General features: G+C 47.3%; 1 protein-coding gene across 1 annotated transcript in view; it reads left to right on the forward strand.

Annotated features, from left to right (window-relative positions):
* LOC144130255 (scoloptoxin SSD976-like) overlaps positions 1–18,502 on the forward strand; it is a 59,879-nt gene extending 41,377 nt beyond the window's left edge. Inside the window, exons 4-6 of the mRNA XM_077664219.1 lie at positions 7,941–8,050; positions 11,722–11,815; positions 18,038–18,502. Of these exons, the coding sequence (XP_077520345.1) occupies positions 7,941–8,050; positions 11,722–11,815; positions 18,038–18,358 (525 nt within the window). The 3' untranslated portion in view covers positions 18,359–18,502. The remainder of the gene's footprint in view (positions 1–7,940; positions 8,051–11,721; positions 11,816–18,037) is intronic.
* The last annotated feature ends 379 nt before the right edge of the window (positions 18,503–18,881 follow it).

Consider the following 18,881-nt stretch of genomic DNA (forward strand, 5'->3'; position numbering starts at 1 on the left):
TCTCCTGGGAGCCGCCAAAGCAAACCGAGCCGTCTCAAAGAAGAAGATCACGAGAATGCCGGAGAAGCCGCCCCAAGCTCGAAGCAGCCGTCGTCTCCAGAGGCATTTAGTTGAATAGAGACTAATACGAGCCCCGACCGCCGCCCACGTTCAACGGTTCACAGAGCGAGAATCCTGAACAGTGACTGAAACGGTTCGACCGTGTCACTGCATTCAACAGATGGGATGCAGACTAAAGTGAGCCATGTATACTTCACCCTGGAAGAGCGAACCTGATTTCGGTGCGAAAAGCACAAAGCTTCACTAGCGACGTGGGAATCATTCAATCGAGAGTTTCCTGAAGGCATTCACAAGCATCTTCATTAAATATAGAGCTCAGCTGCTCCTACAGTCACAAATCCAGCCCTCTAATGAAACAGGAACCGCATACGTAGGAGACATGAATCGCGTTTTTCGACGTGTAGATCCTGATATTGCGGAAGAGAAGGTGGATATTGTGACAGGTGGCGCTAAAGAGGCGGTTGTCGGTGATCTGACTCACAATCCACCGAAGACCGTCGATGAATTCACTAGCGAAGCAGCCACAGTTGAGGAAACCGTGGAAGCATGAGCCCGCTATCTATTTCCCTCGACAGCTCTAAGCGACCTCAACAACCCTCTAGATTGCTTGGTGCATCACTTGTTACCATCTTGCAACTTCCAATCAGCCTCAAGTAGCGACCCTTGTGAAAATCGTCAGCGAAGAAGTGCAGGAATGCGCTTGACTCCCTGTCGTCGACGCCTCCAGCTGAAGCTCCAGCCTTGACCTACGCTGCTGCAGCACGCAAACCTCAGCCCCAGCGACACATCCTAAGTCTACCTCTCTTCGACGTGCAGCAGTTGTTCCTTAATTAACGCCGCCCCCCTGTCCCTTCCACCCACCCAACGAATGACGCTCAAGCCCCAGGAAATGCGACGCCTGGAGGACTTCCGACAACCGCCCGCTGTGCTTCGATTGCGATGAAGCTGGCCATATTCTTCGTCACAACCGATACCGACGTATCAGACTTTGTAGCTTTGCCATTGGCGCACCACGAACACGCTTCGGCCAACGTCCGCAAGAAATAGACGAGTACCTGCGTCGAGAGGAGTATGCGCCGAACCGTTTTGCGCGCTCCCACACCGTCAGCCTCGCTTTTTTGCGTCGCCACGCAGTAGCTACGGAGCCGCGGTACGATGGTCTCCCAGCCCTTGTAGCAGAAATAAAGACAGCAAACTCTAGTGGTGAGGTTGCTGACGATCGAAACGTCGAAGATTCTCCAATGACGGCGCCGCATGATGACGCCGGCCCTGAAGCCCTGATACAGTGACAATCTCGACCATGACGCGAACCACCTACAAAACTGCGCCGCGACAAAGGAGCCCCGATGGCACGCCCTACTCATTATTGACCTGCCAGATGAAGCCGTGACCCGACGCCAAGAACGACGTGCAACGCAAGAGGCGGGTTATCGCCGGCCGGAAAGCTACGGCTCTAATCGACCCAGGAGCCGGCGATTCGGTGACGTGACATTCACTGCGCAGATGAGGAAATTCACAACCGCTAGGTATGGCCTATAAATTATCAACACAATGGGCCCGCTGATTACGCCATCAGAACAATGCACATTGTGTGACTGTAAAAGGGCATACCTATCCTGCGACCTTTGTAGTTTTACAGCAATCTTCCCGCGACATCATACTGGCCATCAATTTTCTATATGAACATCAGGCGATAATTGACTTTCGATCCAAGCTCATCACGCTTTCGACGGACGAAGACATCCTTTCTGTGACAACCATGGAGCAGCATGTTGCCTTGGGTGTCATGAAGAAGTGAGCGTCCCACCTCGATCAAGCGTCATGGTCACCGTAGTTGCTACGTATGCCAAGAACATGGAAACTATCATCGAGGGGAACACGTGGTTGCTTCTCGTGCAAAGAATCCGTATCGCAGGAGTCATTGTACATTTCCGCAATAGCCAAGCAGAAGTGCTGCTGACGAACTTATGCGAATAATACCCGCACGTTAACAAAGGAACGACGATTGCTTTCTTCGACGAACTGTCCGGCGTTTGCGACGCCTTCGCCCTCTCCGATCTAGTCCAAGAAGATTTACTGAAGGAAGACCACAAGAACGTCTTCCAAATAAACGCAACCCTGCTCCGCACCAAAATCTCAAGATCCGCATTCTGCATCGAAGCTACAGCGAGTGCTCCTTTTCATCGCCGAAGGTGCGACAAACCAACACGCCATACTTCTCCGCCAAAGCCCCTAGCGTGTGGCACCGTAAGATCGCCAAGCCATCCGGGACCAAGCGGAAGATATTCTTCGAGACGATGTCAATCAGCCATCGAAGATGGACTGGGCGGCACCGGTTGTTCTAGTGAGAAAGACGGCGCACTTCGGTTCTCCATCGATTACCTCCGATTGGACAACACAACGAAGGAGGACGTCTCCTCCCTTGCATCGAGGCACTCTGGACCGGCTTTGCAACACCGAGTATTTCTCATCATTGGATCTCATGAGCGGCTACTGGCAAATTGAGGTCGATGAAAGAGATCGCGTGAAGACCGCATTCATTACTCCGGATGGCCTTTTCCAGTTCAAGGTGATGCCATTGGGCCTCTATACCGCACCAGCATATTTCAGACAGTATTGGATATCGTGCTGGCAGACCTGAAGTGGCAAATTTGTCTGGTATATATAGACGACGTCGTTGTCGTCGCCCCAAACTTTGATGAGCACCTATATAGGCTTCGAACAGTACTATAGGCCGTCAAGTCGTCCGGTCTAATCTTGAAAGCAGAGAAGTGCCACTTTGCCAATGAAAAGCTGCTGTTTCTAAGGCACTTCTTTAGGAAGCAGGGAGTACGCCCATTCCCGCAGAAAACAGCTGCTATGGCACTGTTTCCACCGCCGACCAAAAAGAAACCTATGAGCAGATTCCTCGGACTTTGCGCGTATCACCGGCGATTTATCAAGAAATTTTCGCGCATCGCTGAGCCTCTGGCCAGACTAAAAAAGGCAGACATGCCACTTAAGTGGATAGCGCCGCAAGCAGGAGCCTTCAAGGAACTTCAGCGTTGTTTGCAGTTCCCACCTAACTTTGCGCACATTGACGAAAACGCTGAGATTCAAGTTCATACAAACGCAAGCGGAGTGGGCTTAGGCGCCGTCCTCGTTCAGAAAACAAAAGGACCGACGAAACTAATCGCATACGCTGGCCGTTCCCTATCCAAGGCCGATTTGGCAAATGAGGAGGAGTGCCTTGCCATCATCTTGGCTGCGTCGAAATTCCGCCCATATCTGTACGGCATCTTGGCTGCGTCGAAATTCCGCCCCTACCTGTACGGACGACCGTTCAAGGTGGTCAGCTGTCGCCGCACACTGTGCTGGCTTTCAGCTTTGAAGGACCCTTCCGGCTGCCTTGTTCGATGGAACCTGAGCCTCCAGGAGTTGGATGTCACCGCCGCTTACATGTTGGAAACAAACACTCTGACGCCGGCTGGCTGTCAAGAGCCCCCGTAGATGCACCACCAGCGACCGACGATGAGGACGCCTCCCTGGGACCTATCAGCTTCATTTCTTTTGTACAGCAGCAACGCCTGGACCCCGACCTAAAACGCCTCGTCCAGTAATTGAAAGGCAAGGTCCCCCCCCCCCCCCCCCACCGCCGCCTCGTTCAACCGAGGACTGTCTTCCTTCCGATTACAGAATGACGCCCTCGTGCACAACTTTGCAGCAAACAGAACACCCTACCTCTTTGTTGCTCCTGCAAGTCTCTGCAAAGACATTCTACAGGTCTCAGACGGCGACCCGATGGCCGGGCATCTCAGGTTTTCTCGCACCCTCCCCCTCATCCATGACAAGTTTTACTGGCCCCGACTGTCTGCCGATGTCGCACATTATGTGAAAACCTGACAAGATGGTCAGCGACGAAAGACCCCTCTCGTTGACCACCAGTATGTCTGAACCCTTTTCTGAAGGGCCTTTGAACAGATCGGCATGGACCTGCTTCCTCTTTTCCCGAAGTCAACCTCTGTAAATAAGTGGATCATATGCTGAGGCAAAGGCACTACCGAAAGTAACAGCAGCAGAAATCGCCAAATGTTTCGCGAAGACAATCTTCCGAGACACGGCGCCGCCCATGTGCTCATCTCGAACAGAGGAACAGCGTTCATGGCGGAACTGACGCAAGCTGTCCTGGGCTACAGACAAACAAGCCACCGGAGGGCAACAGCATACCATCCACAGACCAACGGACCCGCTATGCTGAGGCAAAAGCCCTACCGAAAAGAACAACAGCAGAAGTCGCCAAATTTTTCGTGGAGACAACCTTTCCGCAACACGGCGCCCCCCGATGTGCTCATCACGGACACAGGAAGAACGCTCACGGCAGAAATGACGCAAGCTATCCTGGGTTACAGCCAAAAAAAGCCACCGGAGGACAACTGCGTATACCATCCGCAGACCAACAACTAATGGAACGTCTGAACAAAACCATCGCTGACATGCTCGCCATATATGTCGATACCGAACACAAGACCTGGGACGTCATCCTGGCTACAATACCGCAGTGCAGGAGACACCGAAGTGCAGGAGTGCAGGCTCGTCTATAGCAGGGAGGCAACGACCACACTGGACGCCATGCTGCCTAACGTACCGAAGAAAATAGCATCGACATGGCCGCCTATCTTCAGCGCACAGAGAAAGCACGTAAGACATGCCTAATTACGGATCAAAGACCAGCAGCGGACCGATGCCAGACGCTAAAACCTACGAAGACGCAACCCGGAATACGAGCCAGCAGACCGAGTCTGGGTTCGGACGCCCACTCGCAGCCGCGGATTGAATGAAAATTTTTGCGCCGCTATTTCAGCTCGTACAAGGTTCTTCGTCTGCGGGGTGAAATGGACTATCAAGTCTTCCCTGAGGAAATGACTGGATACCGGTGATGCCGCGTACGACCAGAAGTTATCCATGTCGTCCGTCTAAGGCCCTATTATACGCGCTAAAGGACACTGTGTTTACAGTCTCGGTTTTTATTTGATTCTAGTCACCTTATCTGTTTTAAAGCACCGAGTCGACGCTTCTTTGAGAGGGGAGTAATGCCGCGAATCTTTGTACTGTTTGTTCATTGTTCAAAGGTGTCGCCACGCGGTCTTTGAAGACCACCATTAGTATGCATGGATCACCCTGCAACTGCTGAATAATTAGTAATTTAGTTTCTATTTTTATGCCATTTTTGTTTCAACAATTGAACGATGGTGACATGTAAGATGTGTTTAAATCACTCAAGATCAAGCGGAAAAAAAGGAGAGCACACAGAAGGAGGCGCGACAGGACATATGCTACTTGCAACTCTTTATAGATTCCAGAAGTGGCTGATTAAATAAGTTTGAGGCGAGGATGGAGTGATGGGAGAGGAAGATAAACAAGTATATAGGCACGTGGCAGAACATGTGTAATGCTAGGGAAAGTACACGTCAATCATGAATTTCTTGAAACATACTGAACAACTAATTTTCAATTTTGTGTATAATCAATAATGGAGTGCCAACAGAGGATCCCCCGCTTTTTCTGATATAGTGCGGCTCTATCAGATCACGTGCCGGTGTTTGGCTTCTTTACTTCCTCTTACAGTAGTAACATCTTGAGGCCTTGCTTCACTTATTTTCTGTTCTTACTTCCCTCAGTCTTGACATTGGCGTGGCAAATGTGAATCTGTACTATTTTCAACGATATTTCCTCTTAGGCGCAGTCACTGACACTTCAGTCCAACTGGCCGATATACACTTTCCCACACAACAACACAATTCTATAAATGAACCTTGCAATACACGTCGCAAAAGGGTTTGCATGCTTCATTTGACATTCTATTTTCTCTGTACTAAGAGATTCAATCATGTGGCGGGTGCAGGGATAAGGGATTTTTCAATTAGGGAGTAATTACTCATTGACATCCACCCGAGCGCCGTCATACGGCTACAAAGGAACGCTAAACAGCTTTCCTCGAGCAGGACGAATATTTCTCTAACTACGAAGTTTCTGAGAAAGCTGTATCCTTTGTAGCCGTATGGCTGCCCTCGGATGAATGTCAATGTGTAATTACTCACATATTACAATTCTACTCCACCTTGGGCGATTCCCCTGAACATTTGACTAAGAGAGTTTTCAGGGAGCAGAAAAGACCATATGAACTTTGTACCAATTGATAGCAACAGGCTTCAGATCATGAGCAACTCTGTGGGAGTGAGCATCAACCTTTTTTAGTAACCCCTCAGCGGCTGAGCTTAAACAAAGGAACGCCTGCCTGGCTTACCTTTTGAATCTATCTATCAAAGCTTTCCTGCCCTGTATGACCATACACAGGGCAAAAAAGCTTTGACAGATTAAAAAAATAAACCAGCATGCTTTCCTTCTTTGGCTAAGCAGAGTCGCTGAGAGTTACTGTTCACAACCTTAGTACTTAAATCCTGTGTTTTTTTTTCTGCTCCCCAAAATCCCCCACATCACTGTCACCTAATCAAACCTGGCAAATAGAGAGAAAACACAATGCCAAACAAAGAATGCACACCCGTGTGAGAAATGCGCTGCGGGCGTTGTTTACAGAATTACAGAATTTACAGAACAACATTTCTGGCAATTAGATGTCTACTTGTACTTGAAACGGAAGAAGGCTGCCCTGCCATCAGTTTGTATCGCATTAGAACAAAATCATCTAAAAGTTGCACCGCAAAATACTCACATGCCCACTACCGTATGTATCAGCTAGGTGTGGTTAGCGCTGCACAAGTGAACATCCTATTTTCTGGAACAACTTTTTCGAAGGGTACCTGCAAAATATGATTCCCAGTAAAATAAATTAGTAATAGAACATATATATAAAAATACTGAAAGGCTAACGAAAGACGCCATCACGCTTACAATGTGTTCTTTAGCATCTCTTGGTACCCAGCATCAACAATTCTTCTTGTAGCATAGGAACCAATGGGCCTGTCTTGTCCTTCATGCAAAAAGCTGAAATCCAGGAGGGAAAAACTTTCCCCATCGTCATCTTCTTGGGTAAAGAGAGGCTATTGGTATATCTTAGTTTCCAAAAAGAAATTCCTTCCCCACCCCTCTAGAGAAAAAAGTTGTGCTAACTGAGAACTAACGCGATGCAAATCGTACAGGGAAAAAGAATGAAATACTTTGTCAATAATTGCCTTAGTGACTTAGATGACTTAGTGTTTCCAATGACCCATTAATTGAATATAGTAGTACCGTGGACTTAAACCAAATTTCACATCAACGAAGAATTTAAAATGACAGTGTTCAAAATGTTCTGTACACATCTTGGTAAGATATTCACAGTGGAATGGAGTGAAAAACAAAATAGTGAGGAGAGGGAATTAAGTTATTGGCCGGCATGATGCAATCTGCCATACTGTAACAGCACGAAAGATGACAGACCAAGGAAGGCAACACAGCGCAGGCTAAGAACTGAATCTTTCTTCATAGTTAATAATTGCATTTAGTTCATTACTGATATGATGACAATTACCCTCACAGTTTGCGTACGCCTGGCCGCGCATCCCATGTACAAAACACTTTTCTGCACTGCTCTTTGTATTAAAAAAAAATCCCTAAATTCTTAACTTTAATTATCATGTATTGAGTGATTGAAATCTTCCCCCAAAAGGGAGTACACTAGAGTACAGCTCACTCCCTTGTTATTCCCATACAATCTTATTCCTGCTAAGAGGCGTAGACAAGCGTCCTCGCCTCTCTACTCAGGGCAACGCGGATTCAATGATTCCAAGCAGTTAAGCAATCGAGGCGTATAGCATCGCTTAGTACTTCTTTTTCGCATCTCTCAAGTCACCGTTAGTGGTCCTCTTAAGTGCCCCTATTGACTCTGCACTCCATCATTGCAGCTCATCTGGGCAACGACTCTTCGCGTTGGCTGCTCGTACATACAATTCACGAGCAAGGTGCAACCCGCCGGCGGCGCGAAGGAACTCCTCGTGTGCGACTACCACCCCGGGTGAGTTTAGAACGGTAGAGGAACAGTACAGTAAGCATCCCCCCTGTGTAGAGCGCTTGAGCAGTGCGTACCATGCAGCAAGAACTGAGATTAGAAATCCGCTCTTGTCGTTCAGGCAAAGTGCTCGCGCCAGCCTTGTTGGCAGGTCTGTGTGGCTGCACTTCCGCACAACCATTGCCTCAAAGCTCAAAGCTAAATACTGTGATGCAGGGACTAGGGTGACGCAGACAGTACATGTCTACAAATACACGCTAAGCTGCAATATTGCTAGTGTTGTGATATTAAAGAGGGATATGTGCGCACTTGAAGTTTTCATGCGCGTATGGTTCTCTTTTTCCTTTGCTTTTGGAGAAAACGGGTGGTGTAACAATAATCTTCAAATACCCCGCAGAATTACCCCCATGTTTACATCGAGGTGCTGGCACCCCCTCATTTCCTTCTTTTCCTCAGCTAGCTTCGTTACTTTCTTCTCTCTCCGACAGATATAATTACATTACAGTCTATGGCCGTCACGGCCATCACAACAGGACAGTTTATATGGCCTTCATGTCATGCGTTTTCGAAAATAACACTTCGTTTTCGAAAATAACACACGGCTGGATCCTAGTGGACTGAGGTGGAATGTGTGTATTATGGAGTATTAAGTTCGATTACTGTGTATTGTGGCGCATTACGTTGAACTAACTTTGATTAAGAAAGAATTTGATGGAGTTAGAGTGCATTACATTTATTTACATTGAAGTACGGTGGATTAAGTTGGATTACGAATGATTATGGAAGGTTGCAGCTAGATTCTGGCAGATGGCGTTCAATTAAGTGTGGTTTGTTTCGGATTAAGTTTCATTGGGTTCTATTCAAAACAGATCTTTTTGGATTCATTTGCAGTTCGGTGAATTCTGGCAGACTGTGGTGGAATGAAGGTAAATTATGGTGATTGCGGTGTGTTAAGACTGGATATCTTGTGAAAATCTGTATTACGTTTTATTAAACGTAAATTGCAGTGGATTTTTGGGTAGATAAAAAGTGAATGCTTTCCTCTTCACATAAGTAGTCTTAACTGCCCTATGTAAGTTTTTGACGACTGTTTCATATACAGGGCCTCCTCCGATGGTGCATAGCGGGCTGCTGTGACTTGTGTTGGCAGGTGGGCCCAATGCCGCGAACTGGTTTGGTTTGGTTTATGGGGGTTTAACGTCCCAAAGCGACTCGGGCTATGAGGGACGCCGTAGTGAAGGGCTCCGAAAATTTCGACCACCTGGGGCTCTTTAATGTGCACGGACATCGCACTGTACACGGGCCTCTAGAATTTCGCGTACATCGAAATTCGATCGCCGCGGTCGGGATCGAACCCGCGTCTTTCGGGCCAGCAGCCGAGCTCCATAACCGATCAGCCACCACGGCGGCCTTCAATGCCGCGAATTGGTCGATTCGTGAAGAATTATTCGTAATGCTCATGCATAGGCGTTCAATACTGGGGCGAGAGAGCCTGGCGGGGTTTAAACGCTGCCTTCATGCCCGACATCGGAGGCCATGGATCAAACTCTCATTCCTCTCATCAATTCAGACTTGGCGCCAGTTTTTAGAGCACAGCCCTTAGGAGCACATTCATTCATTCCGTGTCGTCGTCAATTTCAGAGGACATGACAGGTGGCGTATTGGCAGATAATAGCCAGCGTCACCTGAAATGACAAGATCCGCGGAAGTTGGCTGCCATGGAAACATCTAGGACGGTGGCTAGCAGTCTAGCACGCCACCTGCCAGCGGTGGCAGGTGGCGTCTTAAGAGCAGCGCTCAAATTTCGCATTACCAGCTATCCTAATCGTATGTCAATTTTTGTCATCTGTAGCAAAGGGTGATTTCCCTGTGCCTATGCCATGACGGTAAGAGAGTTAAAATGTTGCTATGTAGTGGTGACGACAGAACACCAGTCAGGAAGGCACCTAAAGGCTTCCTGAAGAAACTCTCTACTGATGACGGCTTACGCCCCCCCCCCCCCCCCCCGCCCCCATAAAAAAAAAAGAATGAGTCAGTGGCGGCGGCAGCAGCAATAACCGTTCTCGGCAGTCGTCGAAGTACAGATTCCCCGCCGCTTTCCCTTTAATGTTGGCAAAGAACCTGCGGGATAATGCGCTATAACTGCCTAGAACAATGTCGACCAATGTAAAACCAACTGCGTGCGGCTGCAAACATTCCAGATAAAGTGGTAGCATCTCTCGTGACAAGCGAAGTCATAAAAAAGTGTGCCCATGGCCTTGAGCGTAAAAAAAAACAAGCATTTCGAAGCTTCATGCCAGTATACAGACTCTGCGTTGCGCGCCCCTTGGTTGAGATCAGTGTTGCATCTTTCTGCAGCTAGAGGTGTCGAAAGCCGTCTAAAACTTTAAACGATCTGGCTAGCGCTTCGCTGTGAATCATGTGTATTCCTTATGTACGATTATTTTCAAAGGTAACAAATCATCACAAATGTTCGATTCATGATCAATTTGATTGTTTGGTTGTCCCATTCGTTCTCGATTCGGGTTTCGACTGCACTATTCGTATTAGACTCCATTGTAAAAAATACTATTGAACACAGTTTTCTGTACAGCACAATTTCATGGCTTAAAATCTTGCGCCGCTAACCAACTACTGGCTCCCTTTCGTGAAAGAGCGAGGACCACGTAAGGTAACTATGACAGTAAGGTGCCTCTAACGGTAAATTCTAAGGGCAACTTAACCATGCATAAAAACACATTTATATGACACCGTCATCATGCTTACCTTGCATCAGTTGAAATAGATCCGAATAATATGGCTCATTTCGTGCTGTCCCCACACATTGCTCTCAGTTATATAGATTAAAAGCGCTGTATTGAAATCCGTAGTACGTATTCAACCCTGCTAAACTCTTCCTGACCACGGTATCAGTTCATCTCAGTAGCTGTCATTATCGTCATAGCCTGACTACGCCCAATGAAGGACAAAGGCTTTTCCCATATCTTTCCAATTAACCCTGACCAGTGCCAGCCACGGATACCTTATTCACGAAACATTCTTAATCAAATCCGTGCACCCAACTTTCTGCCCACCCCGCAAGTGCTTGTCTTCTGCCATTGCAGTAGATTAAAAACCGAGCTCATCGCTTGCCCTTCTTCTCGTCCCTGATGCAGACGAAGGGCCACAACCTTGGCCGATAGTGGACGATACCTGTAACTTTAACTGAGAGAACAAACTTAGTCTGAGGGGCTGCGGAAGAAACGTGATGAATGTTTTGGTCATCTTGAGAAGAGGGGGTGAATATGGACGTTATGTGTGCAGTGCAGAAAGGACAATTGGCGCTCAACTGAAGGTGACAACATAAATGAACAGAAAAAAACAGGGAATCGGAAGCGGCGCGAACTCCGGCAGAAATTGTGGCGTTTCTTGAATGTAGTGCGGCCACGTCTTCAAAAAAGCGCGGCTAATCCGAGGGCAGTAAGAGAGGGTTTAGCAATTCCGATTTGCGTGCCTTCTACTTTAACTTTCGAGTCCTATGTCGACGGCAAGAATAGAATAGAAATTGGGGAGATGGGTCTCCGAGATTATAAGTCTTATATTTACACAGGCTGGCACAAATGTCGGTGACTAGTTATCCCCACCAACCCCAGCGCCAGCACTCATGCTTAACCCGTTACGGTCTGTGTTCTTTGCAGGGGTCGGGAGAAGGATCAGCCTGTTTACATGAAAGGCGACCCCTGCACACAGTGCGCAAACGGCAGACAGTGCGATGAAGCGATCCAACTTTGCGTAAGTATCCCACCGACATTCGAATGCTTTGCCCTCCAAGGCACCCATTAAGTATGCTGCGGTTTCGTTAGCAGCCGCCACTATAGACATTCTTTCTCTGTCGCTCCCCTTTCCAGACGCCACCATTGCTTCAGCTTTTCTAGACTGCAAGTAGAAGAACCTCAGGGGATGAAAATCAATCCGCAGTTCTCCCGTATCCGGCCTCCTCAGCTCTCCCTTCTTTCACTCCCTCTTTCATTCCATCCACCCCGGGGGCAACTGAGCCGGAGTACCCGGGATTGAACCTCTCCTCGGCAGCCGCGTTTCCATGGAGGCCAAACGCAAAGGCGCCCGTCTGCTTTGCGATGTAGGTGCATGTTCAACATAACCAGGTCGTAGAATTTCTCCCGGAGCCGTTTACTGTGGCACCTCTCCCTCCCCCCCTTGCACTCCCACCTTCCTCGCTCCCTCACAGCGCGGTTGAGGTGTCCACCGAGAAGTGAGACAGTTGGCCCGCGTTTCAAGCAATCATTTGTCGTGACCTCCGAAAGTGAGACAGTCACTGTCCCTTTCCTGTATTTTTTTTTAATTTTGCATTTTAGCCAGACTTTGGCCTGTACGTTTACAGTTGAGTGGAGGCGAGAGGCAAAAATATACGCCCGTGGACGTAAATTTCTGTTTTTGTTTAGGAACCTTATGTGACCGACGTTAATCCGTTGTTCTGTGCTATAGATGATTCGTTAAGCTCGCAGCGCTGCATAGGAACGTTTAAGTTGATAAGCAATCACTTTTTCCGCGGTGGCTCGTTGAGCATATGGCTCTCGGCTGCTGCTACCAAGGTCGCGTCATGGAATCGCCATGGTTCACGTCAGGTCATGGTTCTTGACAGCAGCATTTCGAGGCAGCCGAAACGGGTCTAGATTTATTGGTGGCTGAATGGCAAGGACAATAGTTTTAAATCATTGTAACAGTTCATTACGCAGCCTCTCCCGGCAAATGTTGCGCATTGGACGAGAAGCTTTCACTAGTTCTTGTCATTATACTAAGCATGTGATCTTAAATGTCCCACTTGATCGAAAAGGTGTATCACCAAGATATTAAAAATGCATATCAGCAGCATGAAAAAGCAATTTGTTACACCCAGTTTATAGGACCAGGCTGCCACAAAGTTGATGATTGCCGTCGTCAATTTCCTAATGAATATATTAAATGTAAAAATTTTATTCCCTAAAGTTAGCGTACATGTCCATACTGGGAGCTTAGAAGGCGCACAGCTAATATACAACTGCAATTGGTTGATTCTGCTTAGCCCATTCGTGTTCTGAGATATCTGACTCCCAATACACAATTCAATGAGAATAATGGCGTATGCAGCGCGGTAACGGGTGGTGTCAAATTCATCCTTGGTTTGACACAGCTGTGACGCTTCCCCTGATGCTATGCACTACTCATAGACTACATGCTATGAACAACCGATGCGTCACGCCAATGAGGAGTCTTCAACCAGCATCCACCGTTTTGCACAAAAAATTACTCGCATTTAGGTGCAAGTTTTGAGGTGGATAACTATCTCGAAAAACGCGTGCCATTCAGAGTTGCCCTGAATGACAGTGTACAGGAATACGATTGCCACATTAGTTTCCGGTCTAAACATGCTCACTAACTGCGACGAATAAAACGTTCAAAAATTATTCGCTTAAAAATATAAGTGACAAACGCTTTCTCGCTTCGGATTACCTACTTGCAAGAATGGCTTTCCCTTAACACAATGTGGTTCTTCTAAAAACTGCTGTGCGCGCATAATATTTTCCACCGTGTGGACCTGTACTGTGGGAGTTCACTTTAAGTGTAGCTTTCCTGCAGAAGCGACATTTTATACTAAAGATATGGACTTACATCAGCGCAGAATTGGGCACGTCGCGTATATACAGTGCGCCATGTATTTTTTTTTCTATTTTTAGCTGCTTTTGGCACATGCTATTTTAACCTAAATGCTAGCGGAGTACTTATCTGAATATTTCGGGGTTCGGAAGAGAAATCCAGATTAATGATTCTCATTCCGAACTCAGAACCTGCTCAGCTACTAGCTTGTCCTGTTTACAAACATCTGCATTCGTCTAATTACGTGTCTGACCCTGAAGGGCTCGTTAATCACTGTAAATTGGACATGGAGGCACATTGGGTAGAAAAAATGAAAGCTAAGCTGTCAAGCCAGTTTGTAAACGAACAGAAGATTTATGTAGTGGTGTGAAAACACTAATGCGCGCACCCCTCGCTCAGTGATGCAGGTGAGGACACATTTTTTGAGCTTAGGAAAATGCGGCTTACCAGTGGATATGAGCTATACCTTCCATTTAAAAAAAATTAAGAATGTGGGCATTGGATAAAAAGCGATAGCATGGTGGGTGAATTGGCGATGCACTCTTTTATTTGTGAACGGCGCGAAAGACTTAGGAAGTTAACGTGGTTCTTCTCATTACGAATGCCAGCCAACACTTCTATAAATTAAAAATTAAATTAATTTACAAACTAGGCATGAAAACCTAGTTCTATATTTTCTGCTGTGCTTCGCTGAAACACCGGTATCTCAGTATGTTCGTGTGAAATATTGAAATCATTGAATATATTTAGACTTCACCATTTTCTAATGAAGTTTCATTCGCTCCCGATCTCTTCCACCAAAAGTGATACGACATATTCCTTCTGGCGCATATCGATTTTAAAGCGTCATATTCGTGGCTGCACAGATGATTGCTACGGGCAACAAAGCAATTTCGATGTCGCATATTTTCACAAGCTTGAATTAGAGCTCTATGCTTCAGTAAAAAAAAAATTGATACTTTCGCTAGCTCATTTCAGGCCTTTTCTGAAAGGACTCATCATTTTCAAACGCTATACTTAAGGCATTCAATGCGCGTAGCAGTGCTTTCTACTAATGCTTGTGACGCCATCGCTGCGTCACATGAGGTATCGTCCCCATGGCCACGGACTGCTCCGCCTTTCTGCCTCCGCTGTAAATAGCATAAGTTTCTCGATGTCCTCGTAATGAAACGTTCAGCACCTAAAAATGTGATGCCTATTGTGGCCTATATTTATTGTTTACTTATTTCCCCGGCCATGAAAAATAACTATTACGCACCGGGCAAAATATCAGAGAACTTATATGTCAACAGTGATGACCATATGCCACATAAGACTGGCGAGTTGGCGTATGGCAGCACTGCAATACAAGGGTGGAAATAATAAGATATAAGTTAAGGTTCGAGATTTATAAAGTACCTCCTTTTAATATCTCTGCTCATTAGAATATACTGCGACTTATATGGTTTCGCGGACATATCTTTCATACTTGTGGTCGTATATCACCAGTATTCGTCATTTGTGTACCAAAAGGTTTGCACCGCATGCGCTGTAGGCCTTCTATGTTGTTTAGCGGTTAGCTCCGTGTACTCATTTTAATTGTAATATGTGCCGCACTGTTCAGCGCAATATTCTCAGCCGAAAGTGAACCACCAACTGAAACAACGATGTGAAACAGCTTGCATGGTCTAAAAATTGTTCACATCACACAGCTCCAGTGTACGCTCACGTAAACCTCAATTTCCAGGTCACTGTTTCGGCGTCGTTGGTGTTAATTTCTCAAACAGAAAAAAATTCTATTGAGAGAGTTAATCATCTTAGAGCAGCATTTATGTAATCCAGCAAGAATTGAAAAAATTACAACACATGTAGGAAGGCAAAAAAATTAGCAATGGTTTATCTTGGTTGAAACTAGTGTGTAAACGAAGGCTTCACTGCATATCTACGCTAGAGTGCAGCACGAGAGTGTTCCTCGGCGCGCCGCAACGGCTCGATGCTCATCCTCGTCCACATCGCCTCTGGCCCCAGGCGGAACGCATCGCCTGTTATGTACAATCATTCGGCGTGATCATTGGCCTTACCATTGACGTCATAATCTCATTAATATCTCTTAACTTTGTGTTTGACCTTTGGCCTTGATCTTTAACAGTGACCTTAGACTTTAATTTGACCTTGAGGTGCCTGTGGCAGCATGTGTTAGGACACCATAGTTATACCATGGCTTAGTCTTCGTTTGACCTCTGGCTCACTTGAAGGTTAAAACCGCAAGCACCGCGAAATCGTTACGAGTTGGCGTAGTGAAGCTTTCGCTTCAAAATCAGTTGCAGTCATCTCGTAGAAAACTCGTTTCTTGCGAAACCGCGATGGTGTGGTCATGCTGTCGAGCTTGATAGGCATCCGGATTTAATCCTGCCGCATTTCGACGAAATGCAAAAGGCACTCATGTGGTGTGAGAAGTTCAGATTTAAAGATCCGTGGTGGTCGAAACTGATCCGGAGCTCGACGCTAGTCTCTCGTAGGCCACGAGTAACTTTTAAACCTTTAAACACCCTGTGGAGAACTCCATTCAATTATTGTTATGAGTAAATATTGGAGGACGCTTGAGCTTCGCCTGTAAGAGTGGAACGCGACAGCATGTTGCAGCACTGCCAAGAAGTTCACGGAACGCCATCGCCTTGCCCGTTGGACAAATCGCTCGGAGTCTCTAGGAGGCGTCTGAAAACAACACAGACGCGGCTCAACACTAGTACTTGTAGACGGCTCTGGTTCCATCACACTTGTTAAGAAGCGAATGACACTACTACGACGCACAAAGGGCGTCTACGTCCGCGCCATCTGCCGCGCCAGCGCCGTGCATCGCGAAGGGGGGTTTCAGTGTGGGCCACACGATGGCGCTACGACTGCACGAGAAGCAAGGAGCAAATTTTTTCGGAAACGCATGGTACTCGCTTAATTGCGACGTCTTTAATTTACGTGCTCTTGATTACTCATCTACGTCTCAGTACAGATCTCGAAGATACGCTTCTAAGAAACCCATCCATTCAGTAGACGCACCTTTATTAATCTCTAAACGTTTAGCTGTCGTGGCGGAGTGGAAGTTTCCCTGCCTCGAATGCTAAAGGCTCTGGGTCGATTCCCGGCCTAGACCCTAGTTTTTTAATTCTTTAAGTGTGCGTGGATTCAAATATTTCCGACGCGCGGTGCGCATAAATGCTACGACGCCGACGGCTTTTCGACCTAACAAGCTGTATACGCTGTCGCGTAAAAATCGATACTCCGGCTGTCTCTCGCTTCATCTTCGCGTTAGCAGCCCTTTAGACTCCGGAAGCCATCTCTGCGTGACGGAAACTTCAAGAATGCGTCTCTACCACATTCGCGGCTCAATTATTTCTAATGGGAATAAAAAACAGCTCATCTTAAGACAAGGACAGAGGAAGATAAAACGACACAACGCTGCTTCCTGTTCCACTGTCGCATCTTCATCTGTCCTTAATTGTGTTACGGTGTGCTGTTTTTATAGCGAAAGCTACATTTTCCACGAACTTGCGATGTCACTGTGCCACTCCTTAGGAGGAGGCGCAAAGCCGTTGCCTAGCAGCGGCTGCAGCTGGCGGACGCCGCGTTATCTGGCTTGACTTCACACCGCGCGCCTCGCCGCGGAGCTGCCCTTACGCGCTTAACTGCTAACCAAGGTGGCGCTATCTATGGGAGCCATTGAAACCCCCGCACACTCGATGAATAAAAGAGAAACCTGTGTCGATGCGTTCGAGGAGGAGACGCTACCACTCTGCCATGACGGCTCAGTGTTTCGACAGGAATAAAGGCGCATCTAGTGAATGCACGGGTTTCATATATTAACTCTTCCGACCCAGAAGTAGCTGCGCTCTCGCTACGTTTATTCTGGCCTAAAAGAGCTAGGCCAACAGTATTTTTCTTTCCAAGTATGAACTACCAAATAACCCGTTCGACAACCCTTGCAAGTCAATTATTTCAACGGGCCTCGCGTGACTCCTTGCAGGGGGGAGCGTTTTTTCAAAGCGGCAATCTCTCGTTTATTATTATACTCCGGAAATGTCTCTCGTGCAATCCAGAACGAGCAAACCACCGAGTGCTGTCCAGTGTGTTTCGCTAACCAAAAGCAACCGACGAGTCCTTATAGGATAATTGTGGACGGGGTGAGTTATTCTAGGTTCACCATTTTTACTGAAGAACCAAGACATGGATACAGTTAAACTCCTCTAGAACTTTTTCTAGTCCCTCAATATGCATGGCATTCCCAGTTAGGTTGCAAAATATTTATAACCTCTTCGCGCACTCATCATGCATGGTAGACACATGAATTCCGTGGGGTGTACTAACGGCTCCTTCGCCTCCACATTGCAGAAAGGCGAGGACAGCGATATTGCGGTAGCCCAAGAGGCTGCCGGCTCCGGGATTTCCGCCTTAGGCATCGGCGCTGCAGTTGTCGCCGTCCTTGTGGCTGTGGTGGGCGTGTTCTGCGGGGCGCCGGCGCTGCCCCAGGCGCCGAAGCCGCCGCGCCGGCTGGAGGCGCCGGAGACGAAGGAGCCGGCCATGACTGCCCCAAGCCGGAAGGCGCCGAGGGGGCGGGAAGCCAGGAGGGAATTGTCAAGGCCGAATGATGATGTGCTGAGCCTCGCTGCTTTCTGTGCTCGTGGTGGCAGCATGCGACGAGCTTCGCGCTGACCACGAGAGTGATGTGTACAAAGGAAAATAGAGACAAGTACTATAGGCCGTGCGCAGGCTAGTTGGTGGGACATACATGGTTCCCAGCTTTAGGCTCTTGTAATACACGGTGTCAGCAACAAAGCGCTAGCACTGAGTGCCGCTAGGAAGTGTAATCAATAAGTAATCGAAAATCAAACAGATTGTCTGTCCATCGCCCATCTGTGCGTAGAACTTTATTCATGGCTAGATCGTGAATCCCGTGATGGAGAAAACTGTACTCATTCTTCTAGGGATAAACTATGTTCTCATTCTTAGTTTTTTACTGATTACGGTAGCTAGTTGTGCTCAAATGTTCGGGCTCCGTTCTTGAACCCGTGCTTGTTCTATGTCGTTCACGAGCACTGTTCGGCACAGTGGACATTTGATTGACCCTCAATTTTAGGACTACTTTACAGGTAACGATACCGTTTGCAATGCTACGGAATGTGTACGAGGCTAAACGTTAAATATAAAGCTCCTAAGGTAAACAAGACTGGCGAGT

Source organism: Amblyomma americanum, chromosome 4 (genome assembly GCF_052857255.1).
Source record: "Amblyomma americanum isolate KBUSLIRL-KWMA chromosome 4, ASM5285725v1, whole genome shotgun sequence".
Lineage (NCBI taxonomy): Eukaryota > Metazoa > Arthropoda > Arachnida > Ixodida > Ixodidae > Amblyomma > Amblyomma americanum.